This window comes from Dreissena polymorpha, chromosome 12 (genome assembly GCF_020536995.1).
Source record: "Dreissena polymorpha isolate Duluth1 chromosome 12, UMN_Dpol_1.0, whole genome shotgun sequence".
NCBI lineage: Eukaryota > Metazoa > Mollusca > Bivalvia > Myida > Dreissenidae > Dreissena > Dreissena polymorpha.
In genome coordinates this window covers 58,407,390-58,432,897 of record NC_068366.1, presented here as the reverse complement: position 1 = coordinate 58,432,897, position 25,508 = coordinate 58,407,390, and the positions used below count along the sequence as shown (strand labels likewise).

General features: G+C 34.3%; 1 protein-coding gene across 1 annotated transcript; it reads left to right on the top strand.

Moving 5' to 3' along the window:
• The first annotated feature begins 1,522 nt into the window (after nt 1–1,522).
• LOC127853404 (uncharacterized) lies at nt 1,523–19,138 on the top strand. Its single transcript, XM_052387927.1, is given in 7 exon segments — nt 1,523–1,681; nt 11,604–11,805; nt 11,807–12,081; nt 13,634–13,784; nt 14,726–14,894; nt 15,928–16,095; nt 17,513–19,138. Coding segments are annotated over 6 exon segments (2,217 nt in total). The 5' UTR covers nt 1,523–1,681; nt 11,604–11,664; the 3' UTR covers nt 18,826–19,138.
• The last annotated feature ends 6,370 nt before the right edge of the window (nt 19,139–25,508 follow it).

The following is a 25,508-nucleotide window of genomic DNA, read 5'->3' as shown; positions in this document are numbered from 1 at the left end:
TTACATCGTTATGTCCCAGTTGATCACAGACTTTGCATTATAACCACAATGTTATTGATAAATAAAACAAGTATTGACTCGAAATTTTTAAGGGATATAAGGGCCTAATAAACTTTCAATTGTAAGCTCCATTTTATGGTTCATAGTTTTTCACAATGACACATAAAAATTTCTAACAAATGGTCACACATTAAACAAAAATTATGCGTTAAATTCAAACAACCAAAATAATAATCTTGAGTAAAAAAAATGTTAAAAATATATATTCATTTATGAAAATCAGCAATCAAAATCAGACAAATCATATAGCAATTGTTATGCTTTTATTGATAATTTAGCAAAAAAATGTTTTAATGATGAAGCATAAATTTAAAGCAGCATTCAGAGTTATGAAAGCCTGCGTGGTGTGGTAGATCAGAAGCTTTGCTTCTAGAGATCCCGGGTTTGAACCTCCACAACGCAGGCACTTTTTATTTACATCTTTACTTGTTATTATAATTTTTAAACACTATTCAGAATCAAACTGTTTTGTTAGTAATTTCATTTGATTAAATGAAAACAAAAATTCGAATATTCAAAATACTTTGTCACATTTTATAAAGTCATTTTGTACATAGGTGAAAGTTTCACCATAAAAGTTGAGTTTCCATCAACTTCAGGCTGGGCTCTTAATTACTTGTCATATAAGTAGATACTGTTTGAAAGTGTTTATTGATCCCTTTCAATATTTGATTAAAATACTGAATCTGATACACGTCCAAGTTCAAGTATTGACTGTAAATATTGAATTTAGTTGTATGGAGACCTATCAGATGTAAGTGGTTTCATTTTCAAATATTTGAACAGGAGCAACAATCTCTAGGTTAGAGAACCAGTAATCTTACTTTATATAACTGATCAATTACATATTTTAATGACATATTCAGAGATTCGTTATTGTTTCAGGATTGGATTCAGAATTTAGAATTCTAGTAGAGGGTAGAGACACATTTATTTAAATCTGACCCTCTGTGTGTTGGTTTAAGATACTGAAAACCTCTGGTGTCCCCCAAACTTTAGTTTTTGAAAGAATTACTTAAAAGACATTTCTCATAAGTGTTAAAATTTGTCAACAAGTCCTTGTTTGTGATAAATTCAATCCTAAGATTTAAAGAACAACTGCAGCAAACAAATTTGAACATGAGTTGGAATTTAAAAAATATACATGCATTTGATTAGGATATCAATCTAATTGTATATTGCATACAATAAAGTAACATTTAAAAACATTGATAAAGTTTATTTCTTCTAAAGTAATTTTCTGTTAAAAAAGAAGCAATAAACTTGAGATATTTTAAGGACATTTTAAATCTCAAAGTTTTTTTTGCATAACAAATACAAAAAGAACAACCTTAATCCAATAGCCTTACTGTTAAATGTGGATTATTGGGACATAAATTTAGGACAAGCACAGTGAGTCTAATAGAACGTGCAAAACTAGTTCACCTTATTGCCACTCGACTCTGGCTGTTAGCCCATGAACGGTATTCATATTTTCTGATCAGTGTTTAAAATCTGCTTATTGGGTAATGTAGGTGGTACCAGGTATTAAGAATTGTGTTTTGCCAACAAATTAGTTCTGTGATTGTGGTCGGACTATACCATGGACTAAATTTTGAGTATCTACATAAAAGCTTTTTCTGTAAGTATTATTTAGTTGATTTGGGTAAAATGAATGTTTCTTGATGTAATCCAATTAAGATCATCAAATCCAGCCTTACGAGTTAAGATTTATATATTGTGTTCTGTGTTGATGACCTCTGTATCTGTTTGCGTATCATATGTATAATACTAGATTTCTAATAAGGTTTAACCCTTTGCATGCTGGGAAATTAGTCGTCTGCAAAAATGTCTTCTGCTGAACTTTTAAAATTAGCATTTTCTTTGATTTTTTTTTTCAAATAATACTATCAGATTAGCAAACAGTTTGGATCCTGATGACAGAACGTGGCATCTCATCTGGATCCAAACTGTTTGCAAAGGCCTTTAAAATTCGGTTCCAGTGCTATAAGGGTTAAACTAAAGGGCACTGTATCCCCTCCCCTGATTGTTTTATCAATGGTATTTCTCCAACTTATTATCAGCTTAAATTGGTGTTAGAGATTTGCAATGGGCATTTTCAGAGCTTTAGAAATGTGTTTATTAAAATGATATCATTTAAAGCTCTTAAAGGGTATTTGTTAAAATGTTAAAATGAAAACATTCAGACATGAATTTTAAGTCAATGTAAACAATCTAATTGAATGTAGATAATTTTATTCAATTTAGCTTAAATGATGGACAACTGAACCTGGAATATACCAACAAAGTTTAGAGTCGGCATAAACAATTGGTGTTGCTCTGGTTACTAGTCTTACAAATAACAGTTACATTATTAAAATGGTGATGAATGAAATGTGCATCAAGAACCTCTATAGATTGTTGAGCCTTATCGATAACAGAATTGTGACATTTCAAAATTGTCATAGAAGCACATGATTTTACATAAACTTTCTTGGATTGGATTTAAATTTTCAGAGTACAAGTAGGTAACAACAAATATTAATGGCATTGTTAATGTTAATCATTACGATCTTATTTGGCGTCATTTAAATTTTATATCTATGTTCATAGAATTGGAATAGGAATAGTTTTAAAACATGGCAATATTTAGTGCAATATTGTCAATTTAAAATTGTCTCTTTAATGTTTATTGTGATGTTCAAAATCTTCAGTCAATTAAACATATATTTTTTATTTTATTTAAACAAGTATCACAAATTAGACTAATTAATGTTCGCTTTCTGTCGAAATATACACTCAACAAAAAATATAACCGACCACTTTTTGAAATTATTTATTTTGAAAACGGTTTTATGAAAAATAACCAAACTTCAAAACTCTTGGTTCAACCTTATTGTGTATCGAAAAATCACATGTTCGCGGTAGTGCGGACTGGTCGTGCGGATAGGAGGGTTCGAATCCGACTTTGTGCGCGAAAATCACGTGCGCACTTATGAATTGTTACACACCAGATCCTTAGGATATAACTCTACTGAAGTTGTCAGCGGTTTCCAAAAAACACAACACTATGGCTAGAATTTCTATGGATGAGAATGGCAGAGCCATTGCAATGCTACAGAGTGGTACATCCATAAGACAGGTACGTTGCTCGTTTAAATTAAACAACAGATATTGAATAAAATTAGTCAATTAAGATACTATTTATGGTTTAAGCATGGTGTTTAGTATTTTTCATATGTTTTAAGGTTTCTAGAGTCTTAAACTGGAGCAAATCCACTATCAGTGCGCTTTGGGCAAAATTTCAACGAACCGTAAGTGTTGCCAACATTCATCGCCGTCCTCGCCGGAGAGTTTCAACTCATCGCCAGGACAGGTACATTGTACTAACACATTTACGTAACAGATTTTTTTACCTGCTACAGAAAGTTCAAGGCAAAATAACGCAATGAACAATCGTCATGTTTCTCCACAGACTGTAAGGAATCGCCTCGGAACCACTGGAATACGCTCTCGACGCCTTCGTAAGGTCCCCATACTCACCCCTAGACATCAAAGAGCTCGTCTAGTTTGGGAAAGGCGATATCTGAGGTATTCAAGAGCCAATTGGGCAAATGTCCTTTTTGTTGATGAGGTAAGAGTAAAGCTACGTGGAGCTGATGGCCGTATACGGATATATCGTCGCCGGGGAGAAAGAAACCATGATAATTGTTTGTTGGAGGTGTATCGTTTCGGTGGTGGTTCCATAATGCTGTGGGCTGGAATTTCTTTGCATACAAATACCCCAATAGTGCAGGTTTATGGTAATCTAAATGCCCTAAAATACCAAAACGATATCATTCAACCTTACGTTCTACCTCACATTCAAGGGAATAGAGGGATGGTTTTAGCACAGGATAATGCTACGTGCCATACTGCAAGGGCAACACGGGACATGCTTGCACAGAATAACGTCAGTATTCTTCTATGGCCAGCGAAAAGTCCGGATATGAACCCCATTGAACACGTATGGAAATTACTAAAGAGAAGGGTCTGGGAGCTGCCACAACAAAACACCTTTCAAGACGTTTCACGTGACATAATGCATGTTTTGGCCGATATAAACCAACGTGAGATACGAAATTACATTTTCTCAATGAGAGCAAGGTACCAAGCCGTAATTGCTGCCAATGGAGGGCACACTTGATATTGACAATCCGTGGTGGTTATTTTGTTACTTTTAGTTTTGAGGATGACCATATTAACTCACTATGTTTACCTCCTAAAATTATTTTGATCCTATTGAAATTTGGTACAAATGGTGATAATAAAATGTTTAAGTATTTGGTATAATTTGTTTTTGCTAAGCACATTACGCAGAGTTAAAATATCCCAAAATATCAAGTTGTCGGTTATAACTTTTGTTGAGTGTACTTTAAAGTTAAATTATATATATTATTCTCTGAACTTGTACAAACAGATAATATTATATGTTAAACTTACCAGAGGTGGATATTATTATGTGTTAAACTTAAATATTGTGTAGCTGGTTTTGAACCTTAATGCAAAGATTTTTACGATTGTGTAATCCTATATCAAATGCCTTAAGTTATTTCAAACTTTTCATGAATTTCAGTTAATAAGTTAGACCTTTGAAAGCTGGTTAATTTCAATAAAGGCTGTACAGACCTACATTTTGTACATAAGTCATTGTGTTAAAGTGTCACGCTTCTTTGCAGTTAGTCACTTTCTTTTGTTATAATCCGATCAATAGATAAGTAATACTTTTACTATTCTACATTGTTTTGTAACTATTCAGAAAGAGTGTTAACCTCAATATATTGTCTTAACATCCATGAAATGAATGAATGGGTGGCAATTTGGTGAATACATTTTTATTGTTAAGGAATTCACATTAAGCTCACCTGAGCATGTACCGGTATTGCTAAGTCGAGCTTTTGTGATCAGCTTCTGTTGTAAACTCTTAGCTTTTTGTCACTTTAGGGGCCTAGTCTTGTTGTTTACCTTGATATTACTGTTGTTTTAAAAACTTTGCTTCCAGGCGGTGGGAGGAGGCAGCAGTTTTATAAATATGGCTTAAGTTAAATGTTTTGATGTCTCTAGGCTTGGTAACATTGTTTACCTTTTTAATCGAGAAACCGACTCAGAACATGTTTTTATTACATCTCTGCTGAATCTCAAATGGTTCTGGTCAATTGAAATATATGGGGGGGGGGGGGGCAGGTTTTTTTGTGTGCAGATTTTCTTATAATTCTGCAGTGAAAGCTTGTGACCACACTATTTCTCACTCTTAATAGTTAAAAACTATTTATTTTAGCGTGATCACATCAAACCCCTGATGCTTATTGAAAAGCTCTTGAGTCCCTTTCTTGGGTAGAACCAGTACTTGGTGTACTTGTGAAGGATAAAAAACCGATGCACAGTGGGATGGAACTCATGACCTCCCGGTCGCTAGACAGACACCATATCCACTACCCCATGGCAACTTTATAATCTTCATAACAATCTGCATATGGTGTATGTACATCTTTGACAATAGAAGTGTATGAATTGATAATCAATTTAATGTGATCCCACTGTGTCTGTATGCGTGGGAATTCTAAGTAAGCTTTGTGCATTTGAATCGCATTTAGCATTAAAAATATTCAACTAAAAGTAATGCTTAAAGTAAAATAGTATATAAATATTTAGGTTCATGACAATGGTGTTCTCTTAACAATGGAAACCTCTAAACCCCATAGAAAAGCCTTTGAAAGGAATATGAATGCCTAAACCTTTGATAATTGTAAGGTTCATGAAACATTTTCAAATTGCATGCAGGTACAAAGCTATCACGTCTGAATTTATAATTACCCTTATTGACAACAATTTATGGGTTCAATATTCATCAGTTCAGATTCCATCTATGGATGTTAGCATAACTGGTTCAACCCTTCAACCTCTTGAATAAAGCTGTATGATGAATTGAAATTTGATTTCTCACGCATGTGAAAGATTATTGATTGCTATAGAGGACCTCTGAAAGAGGTAACAAATCACTATGAAAAGCTCTTCATGACAAGCAGTTAGAGCGATAAAAATGTAATTGCGGCTGATAAAGCTTCACTGTATATAAATGCTGACACAGTGTGGCTTAATTTGTATATTTGTGCTAAATAAGTGTATCAGAGATAATAGTTTACAGCTTTGGGAGTGTGTCCAAATGACCTCACAAGTGTACCAGAGATTAATTAACCGCTTTGGGAGTGTGTCCAAATGACCTCACAAGTGTACCAGAGATTAATTTACAGCTTTGGGAGTGTGTCCAAATGATCTCACAAATGTACCAGAGATTAATTAACATTTATAGAAATATGTCTAAATGACGTCACAAGTGTACCAGAGATTAATTAACATTTATAGAAATATGTCTAAATGACGTCACAAGTGTACCAGAGATTAATTAACAAAGGGAATGTGTTCAAATGCCCTCATAAGAGTACCAGAGATTAATTAACGTTGAGGGGAGTGTGTCCAAATGCCCTCATAAGTGTACCAGAGAGTAAATAATAATTAACTTCAAAGGGAGACTGTCTAACTGCCCTCAGAAGTGTACCAGAGATAAATTAACATCTAAGGTAGTGTGTCTAAATGTTATAAGTGCACCACAGATTTATTCACAGTGTTGGGAGTGTGTCCAAATGCCTTAAGGGTCTACATCTGAGATTAATTCACAGTGTTGGGTGTGTGTCCAAATGCCTTATGGGTCTATAACCGAGATTTATTCACGGTGTTGGGAGTTTGTCCAAATGTCTTAAGGGTATATATCAGAGATTAATTCACAGTGTTGTGAGTGCTGCATGTCCAAATGCCTTAAGGTTCTGTATCAGAGATTTATTCACAGTGTTGGGAGTGTGTCCAAATGCTTTCAAGGTCTTATTCAATATGGCTCATAAGGAAAACAATTAATTGCTGTTTTAATTCATAGAAATCTACATATCTGTAAGATAGGCAAAGTCAGAGAAACTGATAAGCTTGTAAATTTTCAATATATGATCATTTTTAAAGTGAACTTGTAATGTAATCAAGTACTGATATTTCAATATAATTTCAATTTGCCGTTTTATCAAGTTATTAAATTTCTACATACCAATAATCAATTTTTATGTACATGGAAAGTCTTTCACGGTGACATTGATACTTGATATTTGCCATTGCTATTTGGCTTGCACGTTGAAGATTAACAAAGGTAACTGTGCTAATGGTTTACAAATATTTTGTACGCTTCTGATACCATGGAAGATTAATTGAATGACTGGTTTTATCTTTAATAAGGGATTACAGTAGTAAGTATTGTGGTAGCCCTTATTATTGTTTATTATTTTATTGTTATTCTTCAGTTTTTATTATCCAAACATGCACTTAATTTAACCATGTTGTGTTTTTAGCTCACCTGATTGCTCAGGTGAGCTTTTGTGACCGGTCTTTGTCCGTCGTCCGTCCGTCCGTCCATAAACATTTGCTTGTAAACACTCTATAGGCCACATTTCTTGTGCCATCTTCATGAAACTTGGTCAGAAGCTTTGTCCCAATGAAATCTCGGCCGAGTTCGAAACTGGATTGTGCCGGGTCAAAAACTAGGTCACTAGGTAAAAAAAAAGAAAAACCTTGTAAACACTGAAGAAGTCACATTTCGTTCCCAATCTTCATGTAACTTTGTCAAAATGTTTGTCTTAAGGTAGCGCACCTCTAATGATTTCCCGCGATTTCTTCGAAGGTTGGAGAGCCTACTATTAGGTGCCGTAGCCTAGTGGTTAAGGCGATAGACTAGAAATCTTTTGGGATATTCCAGCGCAGGTTCGAATCCTGCCGACGACGTATACTTTTTTGCGACGCGTTTTATTTATTTTCTAACGTAGTTTGATTTAATATGGCATATAAGCTATATTTATTGTTAAATATGTTGCAATTTTTATGCTCATTCTTCAATTATTAAAATTAAAACAACGTTATGGCGAAATTGGGTGATTTGCTGTTGAAAATACGAACCATGCATGTTGCATTTTTATTTTTATTTCAAAAAGTAAACGGTAAATCTGTCTAGTTCTTGGTATTTTTGCTGTATATAGTGTTTCTATAAAAACTAAGTTTAAAATATGACTTAAGTGATACTATTTTGAATTTTATGACACTTTGTTTTTAACCGACCCAATTTTTACTTGGCTGAAATCACTTACATTTCATGGCGCTCTTCCATAGATAAAAATTTGTAAAAAAGAAATGTCTGTAACAGAATACTTATTTCATCTTGTTTAAACTTTAAACACCTTTACAGCATCTGTACACACCAACTGCATGCCCATATTTGGAAATTTGAATGAATTATGGAACTTTTATATACCCCAGGGGTGAAAATAAACTGGACAAAAGCCGAGCGTGGGGGTGGTTTTGAAAAAATCGGTATATTTTTTTAAAAAGCATGGAAAGCCTACCTACAAATTTGCATGTAGTTCAGTGAAATGATGCTGATTAAGAAAATAATTAATTAGATTATATTTGGATATGTGCCCATTAGAGGTGCGCTACCTTAATGATATCTTGGTTGAGTTCGAAAGTGGTTCCGATCCGTTGCAAAACATGGCCGCCAGTGGGAGAGGCAGTTTTCCTAATTTGGCTATAGAGAAACCTTGTAAACACTCTAGAAGTCACAATTTTTGCCCAATCATCATGAAAGTTGGTCAAAACATTGGTTCAATTGATGTCTTGGACGAGTTCGAAAATGGTCGAGATCGGTGAAAAAACATGGCCGCCAAAGGGTGGGGCATTTTTCTCTATATGTATATAGTGGCAGTTTTCCCTATTTGGCTATAGAGAAACCTTGTAAACACTCTAGTAGTCACAATTTTTGCCCAATCATCATGAAAGTTGGTCAAAACATTGGTTTTATTGATATCTCGGACGAGTTTGAAAATGGTCGGGATCGGTGAAAAAACATGGCTGCCAGTGTGCGGGGCATTTTTCTCTATATGTATATAGTGAAAACATGTTAACACATGCGAGGGGGGCAGTTTTCTCATTATGCCCCCCCCCTTTCCAAGAAGATGGGTTATATTGTTTAGCTCATGTCGGTCCATCTGCCCACCAGATGGTTTCCGGATGATAACTCAAGAGCGCTTATGCCAAGGATCATGAAACTTCATAGGTACATTGATCATGACTCGCAGATGACCCCTATTGATTTTCAGGTTACTAGGTCAAAGGTCAAGGTCACGATGACCCGAAATAGTAAAATGGTTACCGGATGATAACTCAAGAACGCTTATGCCTATGATCATGAAACCTCATAGATACATTGATCATGACTCGCAGATGACCCCTATTGATTTTCAGGTCACTAGGTCAAAGGTCAAGGTCACGGTGTCCCAAAGCAGTTAAATGGTTTCCGGATGATAATTTAAGAACGCTTATGCCTAGGATCATGAAACTTCATAGATAGATTGATCATGACTCGCAGATAACCCCTATTGATTTTCAGGTCACTAGGTCAAAGGTCAAGGTCATGATGACCCGAAATAGAAAATGGTTTCCGGATGATAACTCAAGAACGCTTAGGCCTAGAATCATGAAACTTCATAGGTACATTGATCATGACTCGCAGATGACCCCTATTGATTTTCAGGTCACTAGGTCAAAGGTCAAGGTCATGGTGACCCGAAATAGTAAAATGGTTTCCAGATGATAACTCAAGAACGCTTATGCCTAGGATCATGAAACTTCATAGGTACATTGATCATGACTCGAAGATGATCCGTATTGATTTTCAGGTCACTAGGTCAAAGGTCAAGGTCACGGTGATCTGATATAGTAAAATGGTTTCTGGATGATTACTCAAGAACGCTTAGGCCTAGGATCATGAAACTTCATAGGTACAATGATCATGACTCGCAGATGACCCCTATTGATTTTCAGGTCACTAGGTCTAAGGTCAAGGTCACAGTGACCTGAAATAGTAAAATGGTTTCTTGATGATAACTCAAGAACGCTTCTGCCTATGTTCATGAAACTTCATAGGTATATTGATCATGATTCGCAGATGACCCCTATTGATTATCAGGTCACTAGGTCAAAGGTCAAGGTCACAGTGCCAAAAAACGTATTCACACAATGGTTGTCAAGGTCATGGTGACTCAACTTAGAAAAATGGTTTCTGGATGATAACTCAAGAATGCTTACGCCTAGGATCATGAAACTTCATAGGTACATTGATCATGACTCGCAGATGAAATAATGATGAAACTTGACCAGGATGTTTGTCTGGACAATATCTAGGTCAAGTTTGACATTTGGTAAAGATTGAATGAACCGACTCCTCTCAGGTAAGCGAACTAGGGCCATCTTGGCCTTCTTGTTTTAAAGGTTCTTTCCTGCATTTATGTTTCCTAATTTTTTAAGTGATTAGAGGGCTTTAATTTGACCTGAGAAGGATTGTGTAAATCTTTAATTTAATTGTCCTTATAATGGCAACAAAAATGTCTGTTTCCTTCTAGTAAAGCTTGTGAAAATTATTTAAATGTTCAGTTTTATCCAGGTATCAAAAACAGTGTTTGCATTTCCTCAAAATATGCATTAAATGGTTTAATAGACGTGATAACAGTTTAATAGCAAAATGACAAATTTTCAAAAATATGTCACTGTTTCAAAAGAAATTGTATGCATTACAATCAAAAAAGCAAATTATTACCGGGTATGTCTGTCAAAAAAAAAATTTGTTTAATCATAAATCAAAATCAGAACAATAAAGCGTTTGTAACACTTTTCATCAGTAATGTAGCAAAAATTGTACAAAATTAGCGTAGAAACTTCCAAATTTAAGGATTTTTGAACAAATATGGAAATCTGTGAACAATTCCTTTAAAAAACAACACACAAATTTATCATCTGTCAAGACTGATTAATGAAAAAAAATATCAGCAAATCTATTGCTTGAAGTCTAACTCAGATGTGAATTATAGTGGTGAAAATACAAAAGTAAAAACTTCATTTAGCAAGACATACAGGCAGGGCTTTTTTTCTATCTTTGTGAAGCAGCCTTGGCCCCCAGTTTGTGAAAAAATGAGTAGAAAACTTTCTAAATTGTGATGAAATGAGTCGCCAACTGTTAAAAAATTGTGAACAAATTAGTATCAAACTTTTTTAAATTGCGAAAATTTAAGTCACAATTTTAAATTGTTTGGTAACCAACTCCTCAAATTTGTAAAAAAAGGCCATATTCTAAGAAGGAACAAAAGCCCTGAAAAGTGTTTTTCATTATCAGTTCTTTGTTTATAGAGACTTGTTAACAGATTATTGAAAATTGTCCATTTTTTTTTGTTAAAGATTTAAAAATAAGTAGTAATTTAAAGTGAGCAAAATGACACTTGATTATAAATCAAACTAATACTGAATAATATAAATATACTTATGGAATAGCTTAGGTGAAAAATAAGACCTGATTTGTTTTTGCTGTTGCTGGGATTTAGATCAGATAAAACCTGGCACAAATTGTCATTTTCTTAACTCATGACCAAGTCTTATTTCTATTTAAGGCTCCACCCACCCACAGCGATGTAGCGTGTTCCCAGACATGCCTCCCACACTACCCTCACCATGACCAAGAAAGTGCGGCAGTGGCGTGGCAAAGCTCGAACCACCAACAGTGTCATCAAGTCCATAAACAAGGACACCTTCGCGAGCGCCATATGCCCTACAAATGTTGAGGAACAAAAGCAGAAGTTTCTTGAATTCGGAAAAAACGCCGGAGTTTCAACATCGGGGGACAGAAGATGAATTGGAAGAGATTTTCTCCAAGCCTCGTTCTGAAATCCGCTTCGACCTTCTCGGGGAGGCTCTACACATTCTGAAAACGGTGAAAGACAAATACGGAGATGCAGAGAATTACTACACGGAAATGTACGGGGAACGGATATCGAAGGACGAGGCCACAGATATCATTGTGGACTATTTAAAGGAAAATCGGCTCGACGGACAGATGAGTATCATATGGTGCTCTGATTTGCCCTGCAGGTGAGCTTACAGCAATTTTGTGTTGGTGTTACTCGTAAATACATAAATACATGTAACAAGTGTGTTGGACACGTACTTGTTCTTGGCTAAATGGCTGAGTACCTCCAATCTTTGTGATCAAGATATTTAAGCAAATAAAATGCTAAAACTTTGTATACCCCCCTCCTCCCTTAGAAGAAGGTGGCATATAGCAGTTTCACTGTTTGTCTTTCTGTCTTTCCATCTGTGGGCCTGCCATACCCTGCAAAACTTCCAGTCTCAGCCATATCTTTGCCATATATTGATGGCTGATCAAGGTAACTATTAGAGGTCAAAGGTCAAATTAAGCCATAAAACAACTTGAAAATTTCTGTCTAAGCTTTAACAGCTATATATTGATGTTTTTTTACTTGGCATAACCTTTATAAGACAACTTTTCGCGTGTAAACACTCATCTCCCTACCTCAAAGGTCAAGGTCATATTTAGAGGTCAAAGGTCAAATTTCTGTTTGGAATGAAAACAGCTTGTCAGTACTGTTACTTTTTCATTATCCTTGCAATTGTGAAATACCTTACAGCAAATACAGCCATCAGGAAATGGATTGTTGCAAGCAACACAGGTCTTCTTATCTCAAAGGTCACACATAGAGTTAAAGTCAAATTCTCCGTAAAAGCTTGAAAATTCCTTTCACACCTATAACTTAAGTCTTTGCCATATATTGATGGATTTTGAAATTACTTTGTACAAATGTCATAACACAATGTTTTGTGTGTAACACCCCTCACTCTATCTCAAACGTTAAGGTCACACTGCACTTTTTACATAAGTGAAGTATTGAGACAGAAGTAAAATGTCGGGTCATCGATGTCTGTTGTACACATGTCTTGTTAATATCGTTTATATACCTTGGCAAGGATTTAATAAGTGTGTATCATATTTTGTTCATGGTATTGATATATAAACCTGACCATCTGTAAGCCCAACTGGTAGTTTATGTTAGTTTAAACCTATTTATTATAATTCGATTGCATTGAAAGCCTAAGGCTTACATAAATGCTCTCGAGTCCGTTTCCTGGGCCTAGAACCAGTACTTGTTGTCTTTGGGGAGATCTAAAGAACGCTGCCACGGTCGGGATCGAACCTGTGACCTCCCAGTCGCTAGGCGGACACCATATCTATTACAACACTGTAGTTTATCTTGTGAGCAAATGAGCAATGACAATTATGTTTCAAAATTGAATAGAATTATCTGACATAGAAACATTTTAACCCTTAAAGCGCTGGAGCTGAATTTTAAAGGCCTTTGCAAACAGTTTGGATCCAGATGAGACGCCACAGAACGTGGCGTCTCATCAGGATCCAAACTGTTTGTTATTCTGATAGTATTCTTTGAAAAAAATTGAAGAAAATGCTAATTTTAGAAATTCTGCAGACGACATTTTAGCAGACGACAAATTTCCCAGCATGCAAAGGGTTAAACATACAGAGTGGGGTCCCACATCTGACCTCAATGTTTATGTAAATTAATTTAATTTACAATAAAAATTAGTCAAAATACTGTTGTGATTGCAGCGGTCGTATGATGTGGCAAGGGCCTCACGTTAAGTATCGCAAACCAGAGGCGCGTAAATACTCAATGTGGATCAAAGACTCAAAAGACAACAACTTCCTTCGAGTGCACGGCATAAGATGCTTAGCTGATCACGAAATTGGAACTCATTTTGTATCCTTAAAAAAAAGCTATATATTATTTGACCATTCAATGAAATGTTGACCAATCAGGAAAGTAAAACTCATTTAGTGAGCCAAAATTTGTCTTGACGTTGAAACCGGTCAAATTGGACATGATTTGTTTAAAATTTGTGTATTTGTTGTTTGGTGTTTCTTACCTAACAACATGGTAAAATGAGAAAGTGATTCTGTACCTTAATAAAAACATATGAGAGAAAATGAACTTTAACACTTTCCCTCGCAGAAGCAAAGTGAAAATGGCTATTTGCAAACAGCATAAAACCAGAACAGCCTGCAAGTAACTCGCAGTCTGTTTAGGTTTTATGCTGTTTGCTGCTCATCAGTATCTAAGGGTTGGAATTGAAGCCTTTAAAACTTGAATCTTATAAGAAAGGTATTTAATTAAATGTAACTTTCTAAGGGACTACATATGCGTAAATATTCGTACCTAAGTGGTATAGGGTTTAATGACCCTGCCACAGTCTTTAGCAGTGTCACAAATGTCAGATGTATTCATTGATATGGGCGCTGACATTCAGGACTGCGAGTTACTGTAACTTATTTCTGATTTCATCCCATATTTCGGAAGACATTTTTCCCCAAAAAATATGATCCTCGGTCATTTTCTAGTTTTCCTTTTAAAATAAAAATGAACTACTTGCGTTAGACCTTATCTTAACTTATTTCTTATATCATCCATATTTTGGAAGACATTTATTTACCCCAAAATATGATCCTCCCAAATTTACTCATTTACCTTTTCGCCAAAAAAACGTACTTGGTTTATGTAATGCAATATGTATGAATATGTTCCTGTATATTGTAACGATCATAAATAAAAGTGTTAACACCCAAATTAAACACGCACCACCAAAAAACAACTACAAAAAAACAACACAATAACAACTTGTGTTAGTCCTTAATGGCTGTCAGTTCCGTTCGTACAATGACGGCCTGCAGCCCTGGTTTGCTGACAGGACTCGGTTTGGTGTACGAGGGGTCTCTGGTCTTGACCATCTACGCACGGAGGAGGGGCTGGCTGCAATAAACACGATACTGAACGCCAAAGTCAGATACCTCTGGGGGCCCGCTCTCCTCTATTGTAAGTATTGTGAGATTTTTACTCTTGGCTTCCTCACTATAAAGATTTTTTAACACAAACTTGGTCTCTACTACAAATAGTGACCAATGAGCACTTTTAAATATTTAAGCGCTGATTGCTGTTGCATGACTATTGGAAATCAAAAATAAAAAAAAATCAGAATGCTTATTGTGGTATAACCTTGACTAGTTGGTAAAATGTCAAAAGTAATTTAAAATATGAACTTTTTCATTTCGAGTCAAAAAGAATAAATTCTATAACATAAACCCCTCCATGTCATTCTATTGTAAGTATTGTGAGATTTTTACTCTTGGCTTCCTCACTATAAAGATTTTAGAACATAAACTTGGTCTCTACTACAAATAGTGACCAATGAGCACTCTTAAAATATTAAAGCGCTGATTGCTGTTGCATGACTATTGGAAATTAAAAATTTAAATAAAAATCAGAATGCTTATTGTGGTATAACCTTGACTAAGTTGGTAAAATGTCAAAAGTAATTTAAAATATGAACTTTTTCATTGCGAGTAAAAAAGAATAATTCTATAACATAAACCTCACCATGTCATTCTCTTTCATATTTATACAGCAGACTTAATATTGAAAGATTTTATGAATATATTATATACCTGAAAATTAAAACTCCAGACCAAAAATTAAAATATTGTTTGTTTCCCCTTCCATTACCATAGATAATGAAGGCTGGCTGGGTCACGTGATTTCAGGCATAGTTCAGTCAAAAGAATGTCGCTGTTTTACAACAGCAAGAGTATTGTGTGTAAAAGTTGGTATTAATACAGTAAAACCTGTCGAAACCTAGCAGTGTCTAGAAGGTGCCAATTGTTTGGTTTTCGGAAGTACCGTATTTAGTTTATGAAGGTTTTGGTACAGTGCATCATTCTTTTAATATGAACTGAACTGAGTGTTAAACACTCGGGAGACTGGAACTGCTTTAATATGGTGTTTTTGACCAACAATGCCAAAACCCAAATTCATATATATAAAAGTAGTAACATTTTTGTATATATTTCAGATATAGCATGTAAGGCGACAGAGATGACCTTCAAGCAGCTGTTTGAGCACCTCACGATATACGTGCAGAACCCGGAATGGCGCTGGCGTCATTGTGTGCGCGTGAAGCGTGGCCTGATCAACCCCAACGACATCGGCGGGTATGGAAAGGATCAGTGCTATTTCGAAGGTATGGCTACTCTGTGTACACGAGGTAGTATTCATGAAAACGTTTTGGTTGTAAAAAGGAATTGATAAAGAAATATCTTTTTGATTAAGCAGTTTTATAATTAATTGAAAAGCAATTATTTTGAATCACTGTTGAGCAAGAATTGATCCATGACTTTAAACTGAAGGGTTTAATGTAAATGAAGTTTTTGTGCTTAAAATTGGCCCTAAAATTGGGCTATTTTCCAATTGCAAAAAAAATCTCTCAAAAATAGGAAATGAAGAATAGTAGAAGATTACAGGTAAAACAATATGACTAACCGTAATTGCTCTATGTTTTCGGACACTCTAAGTTTTTGGACACCACTTTTTTCAGAAAAAATAAATATTTTTTGTGACTCTTAATTTTCGGACACACGAGTTTTCATCCATAATTAATGTCTCTAAGTTTTCGGACAGTATATTTTACAGCGCTATTTTAACAAATTTTGGTCCTGTTTTCGATATCTAATGAAACTTCGATCATGGGGTTTTACAACCAGATTAACGTCATAAAACATGGCAGGTGCATGCCTGAGGGCAACGGACCATTAAATTTGCGTTATTGGGTAAATAACCTTGTAAACCGGTATTAAACAATGGTTTCGCCCGATAGCATAAGCGTTATGACAATCACTAGGGGTAGTGCCAATAAACAGTTCAATTATCTACCGCAATGGTACTTCCCCTTCTCAGTAAAATAACTGTGACAAATACTAAACGCTTCTAAGTGTGATGCACCCTATGGCATGTTTTAAAAACAATGGAAGGTGTTAAACAACAACTATCGGAAATGAACAAACAAAGAATTCATAGTTTGCTTTTTTTATTGCGTTAATTACAGGTTGATACAAGCGAGTATCTGTATATCACTTGCTCATCATTGAACTCGATGGTCAAAGTACAACCTTGTAGTAACTTTCTGTCAAATAAATTAAGCAATTAAAATTATTTACAATGCAGCACAAATATATATAACTGTAATTTATACTATACGGCATGGTATTTTACAAGCGCGTGCTATTACCTGTAGTCGTTGATACAATTGACGCTATTTTCAGACTCTTCAAATTTCGACTCTTAAGTTTTCGGACACCTGTATTTTGTTAATATTTTTCGTAACTAAGTTTTCGGACACGAAAAAAAAATATTATTTTTAAGTGTCCGAAAACATAGAGTAGTTACGATACATTTTTTTTTTCATAAACTGATAATATTTCCCCGCATTTTCCTGGTTTATCATGCTTTTTTCCCAATACAAATGACACAGCTGTAAAATAAAATAAAAAAATAGCAATGCATCAGTACAAGAAAGAGTTTATTTGAGTTTATTTGGTCAGTCGTATCATTCAAATCATACATTTTTTGATATTTTCACATTTTTGTGTTAACAAATATAGGTGCAGTAGAAATACTTCGAAACGTGGACGATATAGACTTCAGAGTTCTCATGAGTGGCAAGATCTGCTACGACGAAGTCCCACGGGTAAAAAAGATGGCACGCCTAGATTGTATACAAATGCCTGCATTTATGCGAAATCAGGAAAAGTACAAGAAAACCCTGAAACAAATCGCTCATATGAACGGCCTTCACCTAGATCATGCCAAGTACAAAGCACCCCTAGCGTATCTTACTCGACTGAAGCGTGGACGACGTGTTGGCGTTGTCGGGGCAACCAAAAAGGTGAGAAAGAAGGGTCGGCGGGTCAGTGTGTCTACTTCTAAGGGTCTGGGTAAGGGAGGGGAGGAGGGTTCTTTTGGGTCTCTTGGTTCAGAGGAGAAAGAGGAATCAGGGGAGGAAACTAGGGCGGAATTTTTGTTCCAACATTTTAACGTTTTGAATTCGGAGAAAAGCAGCACGGAGGATTTCTTCCAAAAAATGAAGCTGACCATGGAGCAGAATGGAGTAGCAAGCGAGGTTAATGGTGATCGTTTTAATTATGCAAACTATTATAAAAGTCTTGTGGATAATTTTGAGAAGCTGAAGAATGAGAATACCAAAGAAGCCCCAGTGCAAAAGGAGGGCAGCATAGACGTTGAAGTGAAATCGACCACAAACTCCGTGGAAACAGTAGAATTGAAAGATTGGCAGGATGATTGTGTTAAGACCCAGTATCGTTGCGTAAGCCGGGCCTCAGTCCAAATGGTCCTCAACTTACCATCCAAGTCCCTTAACTCTAGGAGCAGACATAGTAGCTCAGATCTAACCCTTCTTGACCACCAGAATTCATTTCTTCAGCGCCCTCTCACAAGCTTCGCACCTGGCCGCGTTACAAACCGAGTCGGCGACCGAGTGGAGAGGTTCGAAAGCGATCAGCCTCATGCCGCTCAGGTTCTGTCCTCTGATCCTCTTAGTGTGTCTCTTGCACAGCACAAGTCACCGAGCACCAACATGATGATCTCTAGCACCACCACCTCCCAGCACTGCAAGGGTCCTTCCCACGACTGCTCAAATCACAAAAATCAGAACTTGTTCAATCCTGCACCGTCAGTTGTGTCTGAAAATCACGTTAAGGAGGGTGCTGATGGGTTCATATATCCAGATAACGATATTCTTACCGATGATATGATTAAAATAAAAACAGGGTCACAGTCTAATGACCTTGAGCCAGTGAGTCAAGGTCAATGTCACATACAGACTGGTGCTAGTACTCAGGGAAAACTTCTTCATAGAAGGGTAAAATCTGCTGCAAACCTACTGCCAAAATATTAGGAATTTTTGAATGTTGGTTTTGATGGTATCAGCATTTTTTAAATATATTATATGTGACTGAAAAACATTTTGTCCATATCAATTATGACTTGTGCATGATGATAAAAAGCATGTTAAAATGTAACCTTTCAGCACAGTGATACCAAAGCATGCTCTTCATTAACATTTATCTACATAGCTAAGGGATTAATTCATGAACTTTAAAAATTCTAAAGTAGCTTATTCCAATCAAGCTTAAACAAACATTCAAATTTTAACATGTCACTCTGTCCAAATATCAACATAAAAGGCATTGAAATACAGAAAAATATTATTCTTGTGTTGTTCATTGTTTGTTCTGTTAATAGAATTGTATACAATTATAATCCATATGGACTTACAATTATTAGTGTATAAGTGCCAAATATTAAACTGTGTGACAGATTTGTTAGAAGTTTCAAGTGCATATTGTTAGTTTACTGTTAGAGATGTACTCAATATTTTGCTAGTCATACTATTTTGTTTATAAACTTTTACACGTGAAATGTTTGTGTATTATGTTTACGTTATTGATAGATAGGGCTCTTTATATTTATTTTTCCTGAAGATTTCTGTACAAAATTGTTCAATTCTTGGAATTAAATTGCTTTTTAAAGGTATACATGTATATGGTGTGATACACATCTTTTACCAGATTGTAATACTTTGAATATTTGAAAGTCAATTCCTATTATTTCAAAAATACCCCATGTGATAAATATTATTTTATTTATCTTGTGTACAGAACATTTTTTGTTAAGCTTAAAAATAAATAAATTAACATATACATTTTGTAAAGCACACTTGATTGACGTGATAAACAAGGAGAAATTATATTTATTAATATATTGTACCTTACAAACATACTTTTTTTCTAGATTGTATTTTGAGTTGGTGGGTGAAAAGTAAATTTTGCAAAGTTTATCATGTGAACACTTCTTGTGTGATATATATTGTTTATAAGAAACATAAACCTAACATTTCCTGATCATGTATTGGTGACTGCAAAATTATTTTTGTAAGAAATACATATGCAAAAATTAAAACTGCGTCATATTATGTTATTAATGACGTTATAATTTGCAATCGTTATAAAAGTCAACATATTAAAAAACGTTGATCTGTCTTTTAATTTAGACACCAAGGTCAAAAGGATTTTTTTTTATTGTCTCATTGCGTTTCTTAAATTGGGATACATTTTAATATTAGTGTTTTTTTTTATATAGATTTACTGATATGCATTTCAACTATATGTACAAATGGTATTTATATTTTGCATATCAAATAAACTTTAATTTTTAACTGGATAATAACAGTGCTTTTTTCGGTTTCATTTTTCCCATTGTAGGTGCCCAAAAGTCCGAGATTTGAGAATTTTTTTGTTTATTTCACAAAAACACGAGACTCCTTTAGGGTAAGGTGACCATAAATTTGGGCCGTGCTCTGTGAAAAGGGGGTTTAATGCATGTGCGTAAAGTGTCGTCCCAGGTTAGTCTGTGCAGTCCGCACAGGCTAATAAGGGACAACACTTTCCGCCTAATCTGGACTTTTGCAAAAAAGAGACTTTCTTCAACAAAAAAAAATGAAAGCGGAAAGTGTCGTCCCTGATTAGCGTGTGCCGACTGCACAGGCTAATTTAGCATGACACTTTACACACATGCAATCAACCCCTTTTTTTACAGAGCACGGCTAATTTATTATATCTGGTGTTGATTGTTTTGTGTGAAACTGGGCATGATTTAAAGATGGTTATGCATGCCTCACAAACATCTTCATGAAGGACTAGAACTGTGTAAGCTTGCTTTCATACTAATCTGTTTTATATTCGGTTCGCTTCTGGTTTATGATAATATTTTTGTTGTTGTTTGTTAAAGTAACTCTTCACAGTATATTGAGAATGCATGTACATGTAGAGACTTCTTTTAGATTGATCTTAGTGTGCTAGTAATTAAAATGTTGATAAAAAATATGTATTGCTATATGCAGATGGAATCAGACTTTTTTATCAGATTTTTGTTTGAGAACTTAACTTTGTTACAAGAAGTTTCTAAATAAAATCATTTCTTTGCATCACTTTCTTTATTTAAATCAATTATAATGAGTGAATTTATTTGTCACACAAATGGCACTAAATAAAAGTCTACATCTTGCCATAAGTAATTTATGTGTACTTGAATATGCTAAGTAGATATTTTCTCGTTTTAACATTCAGAAAATATACAGTGAAGGGTTTTTGCATGACATTTTACTTAATGTTTGTAGTGTATGTATATGCATGTAGTCAGTACTATATAACTGTTTATACATGTTACCCAGCTTTAATTGCATTTGATTATCATGTATGCAATGGTATTCCTGCAAAGTTTTACACCATATTTATGATTTTATTTTGGCTGTGATATAAAATAATTCTGAAAAACAATGCCTTTTTTTAACAGATATCAAGGGATATGTCTACCCTGCAGCCCTGGAAATAATTATTGTGAAGGTTGAGTTAGAAACCATTGTGATGATATGGAAATATTGAGCAGTAACAGCAGTTTTGCACAAAATCCATTGCATTCCCTTCCAAACCTTGCAAAATGGACAACAAGTTAAATAGAACATGATAAAGCGGTTAGAACACAAAAATAGTTTTCACACTCTTATACTTATTTTTCCCTTTGAAGGTTTGCAGGAATATTTGTGCATACTTTTATATAACCATGTTATGAGGAGCTTTATCTGTGTATACGATGCTTATCTATAGTGAGCAAATGTGGCCGGCCATCATCAACCTGAAAATAAGTGACCTTAATGCATGAATATATTAAAATACCTCTAGGATAAGTATTTTTCTTGTTATACCAAAAACGAGGAAATGGAATTACATGGAAGCAATTTGTTCTGAATATTATTTTATGGCATTATGTGATCCAGTTAAATTCGTGCTTAATTATAGGTCCAATTCAAGCCAAACTTATGTTTTGAATAGAGATTATGAGTTAATGTTTGTGATCTATACCAGTTTGTGACATGATTTATTTCAATAGGCATTGTCAACTTAAAACTTCACTTGCTCACTGCTTGGTGAAACATGACCTAGGCTTCATGTCTGTTATGTCGTGCTGTTATTTCTTTCTAGTTTGACCTTGACCTCATTCATGGCTTGACCTTAACCTCCTGTGTGGCGAGTACACTTTCTCCGCACGTCACATAATGAGCAGTTATTTCACTGAAAAATGTTGTTTTTACAGTTTCACTCTACACGAGTGCCTTCCTGAGTGATCTAAAGACTTTTCTCAAGTCTATAGCTGTTAATTGAAAAAAAGATTTAGCTTGCACTTGAATTACACTTATTTTTATGATGGTAAAGTTGGTCTTTTTTAGGTACACTATTTTTATACTGCAATAAAAAATATGTTAAATATTTCTGTGCATGACATTCATAAAATGTGCAGCGTTGTTAAAAAAAAATTATTAGGTAAATCTTGACCTTTCAGAGTTCAAAAACAACAAAACATCGACTGAAATTTTCCGTTGCCACAATTTGATTCATTTACAGAGGTAAAGCATCAACCTAGTTATGTGTTGTTGTAGAAACATTCTTGGCCAATGGGCTTTCGATGCATTTGGGTTTATTAGATAGAGGTCAGATAAGGGAGGTAACACATACTTTAATTGTTTTGTTTTGTTATGCAGAGTTGTCTCTTCGAATATTAGATGCATTGTAAATTATCTCAACACAGTTTCTTAGTGGAAGTCAACTGGGTATTCTTTCAATACTAATAAGTTTATAAAACAAATCTTTTTAGAGCACACTACTTTTCATTTCTGACATGAATAAATGGTAAACTGACTGTTTACTTCATTAAGATTACAATTTCTTTTTACACAGACTAGACTTTTTGTGCATAATTAACTTCAACTTGACATATGTTATTCTGATTGACTATTTTTGGTATTCAGACTAATGTTACAGACGGTTTGATCTCATTTTTATAACGCTTTACACAATATAACACATAAGTAATATTTACAATGTCCCAGTATGTAATTATGTATTTTGTGTCAGTAAAAACTTCTGAAATCACTAACACTGCGGAGTATAGCATGACGTTGGCATATGAGGGGTTGCCGTTTGCATGTTTTTGCTTGCTGTTTACCTTTTGTAGAATTATACATACATGTATATCACACGAAGGGGACAGTGCATATCACCAATTGTGCATTTTATCGTATTTACAATATTTGATCAAATCTTCATTTTAGTACTAATTAAAATAATTGTTTAAAATAGTTGATAATAAAATATAATAATAATAATAAATAATTGCAATAATGCTTATATCAATGCATACATATACATCCTGATATAATAATTATATTCGTAGGAAGGAAATAGACACATGACTTTCAAAAAGAAGCAAATTTAGCTCAATTTTGAACAAGGGTTTTGAACACTTATATTCAGTAATATGTATACGGCTTCCTGAAAGCTGGTTGTCATGAGATATTACTTGAAACATCAACGTTACGCAGTTTGTGCAGCATTAGTCACGACTAAAACCTTAACCCTTTCAGTGCTGGAACCGAATTTTGAAAGCCTTTGCAAACAGTTTGGATCCAGATGAGACGCCACAGAACGTGGCGTCTCATCAGGATCCAAACTGTTTTCTATTCTGATATTATTCTTTGAAAAAACTCGAAGAAAATGCTAATTTTAGAAATTCAGCAGACAACATTTTAGCAGACGACAAATTTCCCAGCATGCAAAGGGTTAAAAATCAAACTTAATTTTATAAATACTGGTTGTTTATAGATTTTTAAAGGGAGAGGCATTGACCATCTTGTTTGTTTCTATTCCAGGGCTGCGGGTGCTGGCCATTTAGATAAACGAATTCTTACATTTTGTCAGGTGACATTGTCCGTAGGGGTAATTATGGTTGCTTGGGATTTGGTATACAGAGTTGAGACTGAACATATTTCATTTGGTGAAAGATATATTTTAATTAATTTTTAAAAGAGACTGCCTAATCATGTTCATCTTTCTTCAAAAGCACATCAGAAAACATTGACCTGTTTCCTGGTTTTTTATTTGTTTGTTGCATGTTGATAAAGAGCTTGCCAGTTTTTTAATGCTTTTTTAAGAAGGTTATTTATATATCAATATTTCTTTATTGCTTATTTCCTTTATATTTCTTTTACATTTTGTTCTTGAACCTTGTCTCAACCAAAGCAGAAACTTTCTTACATTTCATGCCAATTATTATGTTAACACAAGAGATGAACCCCATTAAAGGAAAAAGATGAACCCACAACAAAGAAGGTTATTGTATTAATTAGTAAAATAAATCTAATTGCTCAACAGTCATTTTCCTGTTTACTCTAGAATACAATTCTACAATTCATTTGAACAATACGAAATTAATTAATAGTGTATGACACTTGTTGTGATTTGTTATAAAGGCAGCCTCACGTTAAGTAAAAGCATTTATCTAAAATGTATTATTGACCTTAACAAGTTAAGTTTAACTTTGGCTTCAGCTTTTATTTATAATTCCATTTCATATTGCATGCTTCAGTGATATTGTAGTTTTTAATCATAAGTTAAGAATTTATTATCAAAGCTTCAGCTTGGTATTTATTTATTTATTTATTTATCATGTAAAAATAGTGATAATATCTATTGCAGTCTTCTTTTTTTTACTTAACTGTTTTGCATCTCATACTGTCTGTATGTGTTTTTGTGTATGTGATTTCTTAGCGTGTTAGACTACAGCCATTCCTGTTGTTATTTTTTCATACATTAAATACTGTTAAATGTTTATCACAAGTCATTTTTATCTAGTTTCTTGCACGATCTCATTTTCATAGCATGTTAAATATTGTGTGTCACCTTACCCTGACCCCTGTTGTTGCACATTAATGCTACAGCTGTTATGATACCACTAATTATATGTTTATACAGTTATTATTTTTAATAAAAATGCATATTTTTTTGTTGTTGTGCTTGTTATATTTTCAATACAATCTTGATTGCTATTTAATGAACTTTCCACCAAGTGTTGATACCGCATAGCATAACACATATTTGACCAGATATATTTGACTTGATATAGGTTCATGAAAAGTCAAGTTAGTTGTAAGCATTGTCCACATTTATTTGTAAAAAAATACTGATTTTATTTTTGTCTCATATTGTCTTTAATGGCAAATGTTTCCTACAGCAGCATATTAACAAAACTTAGGATTTTAATTCAATAGTCCTTAATATATTGTTTATTTGAAATTCCTTAAATCACAAAAGAAACTTGCTATTTCATGTACTCTTACTGTCTTGACAATTTAGAACGATTATGTTATTTCAGTGACAGGTTATTTCAGATTCTAATCATGATTGTGCAAATTTAATATTGTTTACAGTTGTCACATATCAATGGTATTGTGTTATGCTGGTATCTGAAAATAGAGTTCAATCAATTAATTATGCGCACATTTAAGTGAACTACGTTAGTTACAGTTTGTTTCATAGACAACATATATCTTAATACTGGTATTTTTATGTACATGGTTCAGACAATATACATCTGAAATATTTCTGTCACTGTCAAACAGTGTAAAAAAAAGCGGTGCCTCTAAACTAAACATGTAAAACTATGCTTGTTGAGTCCGATTTTATCTAA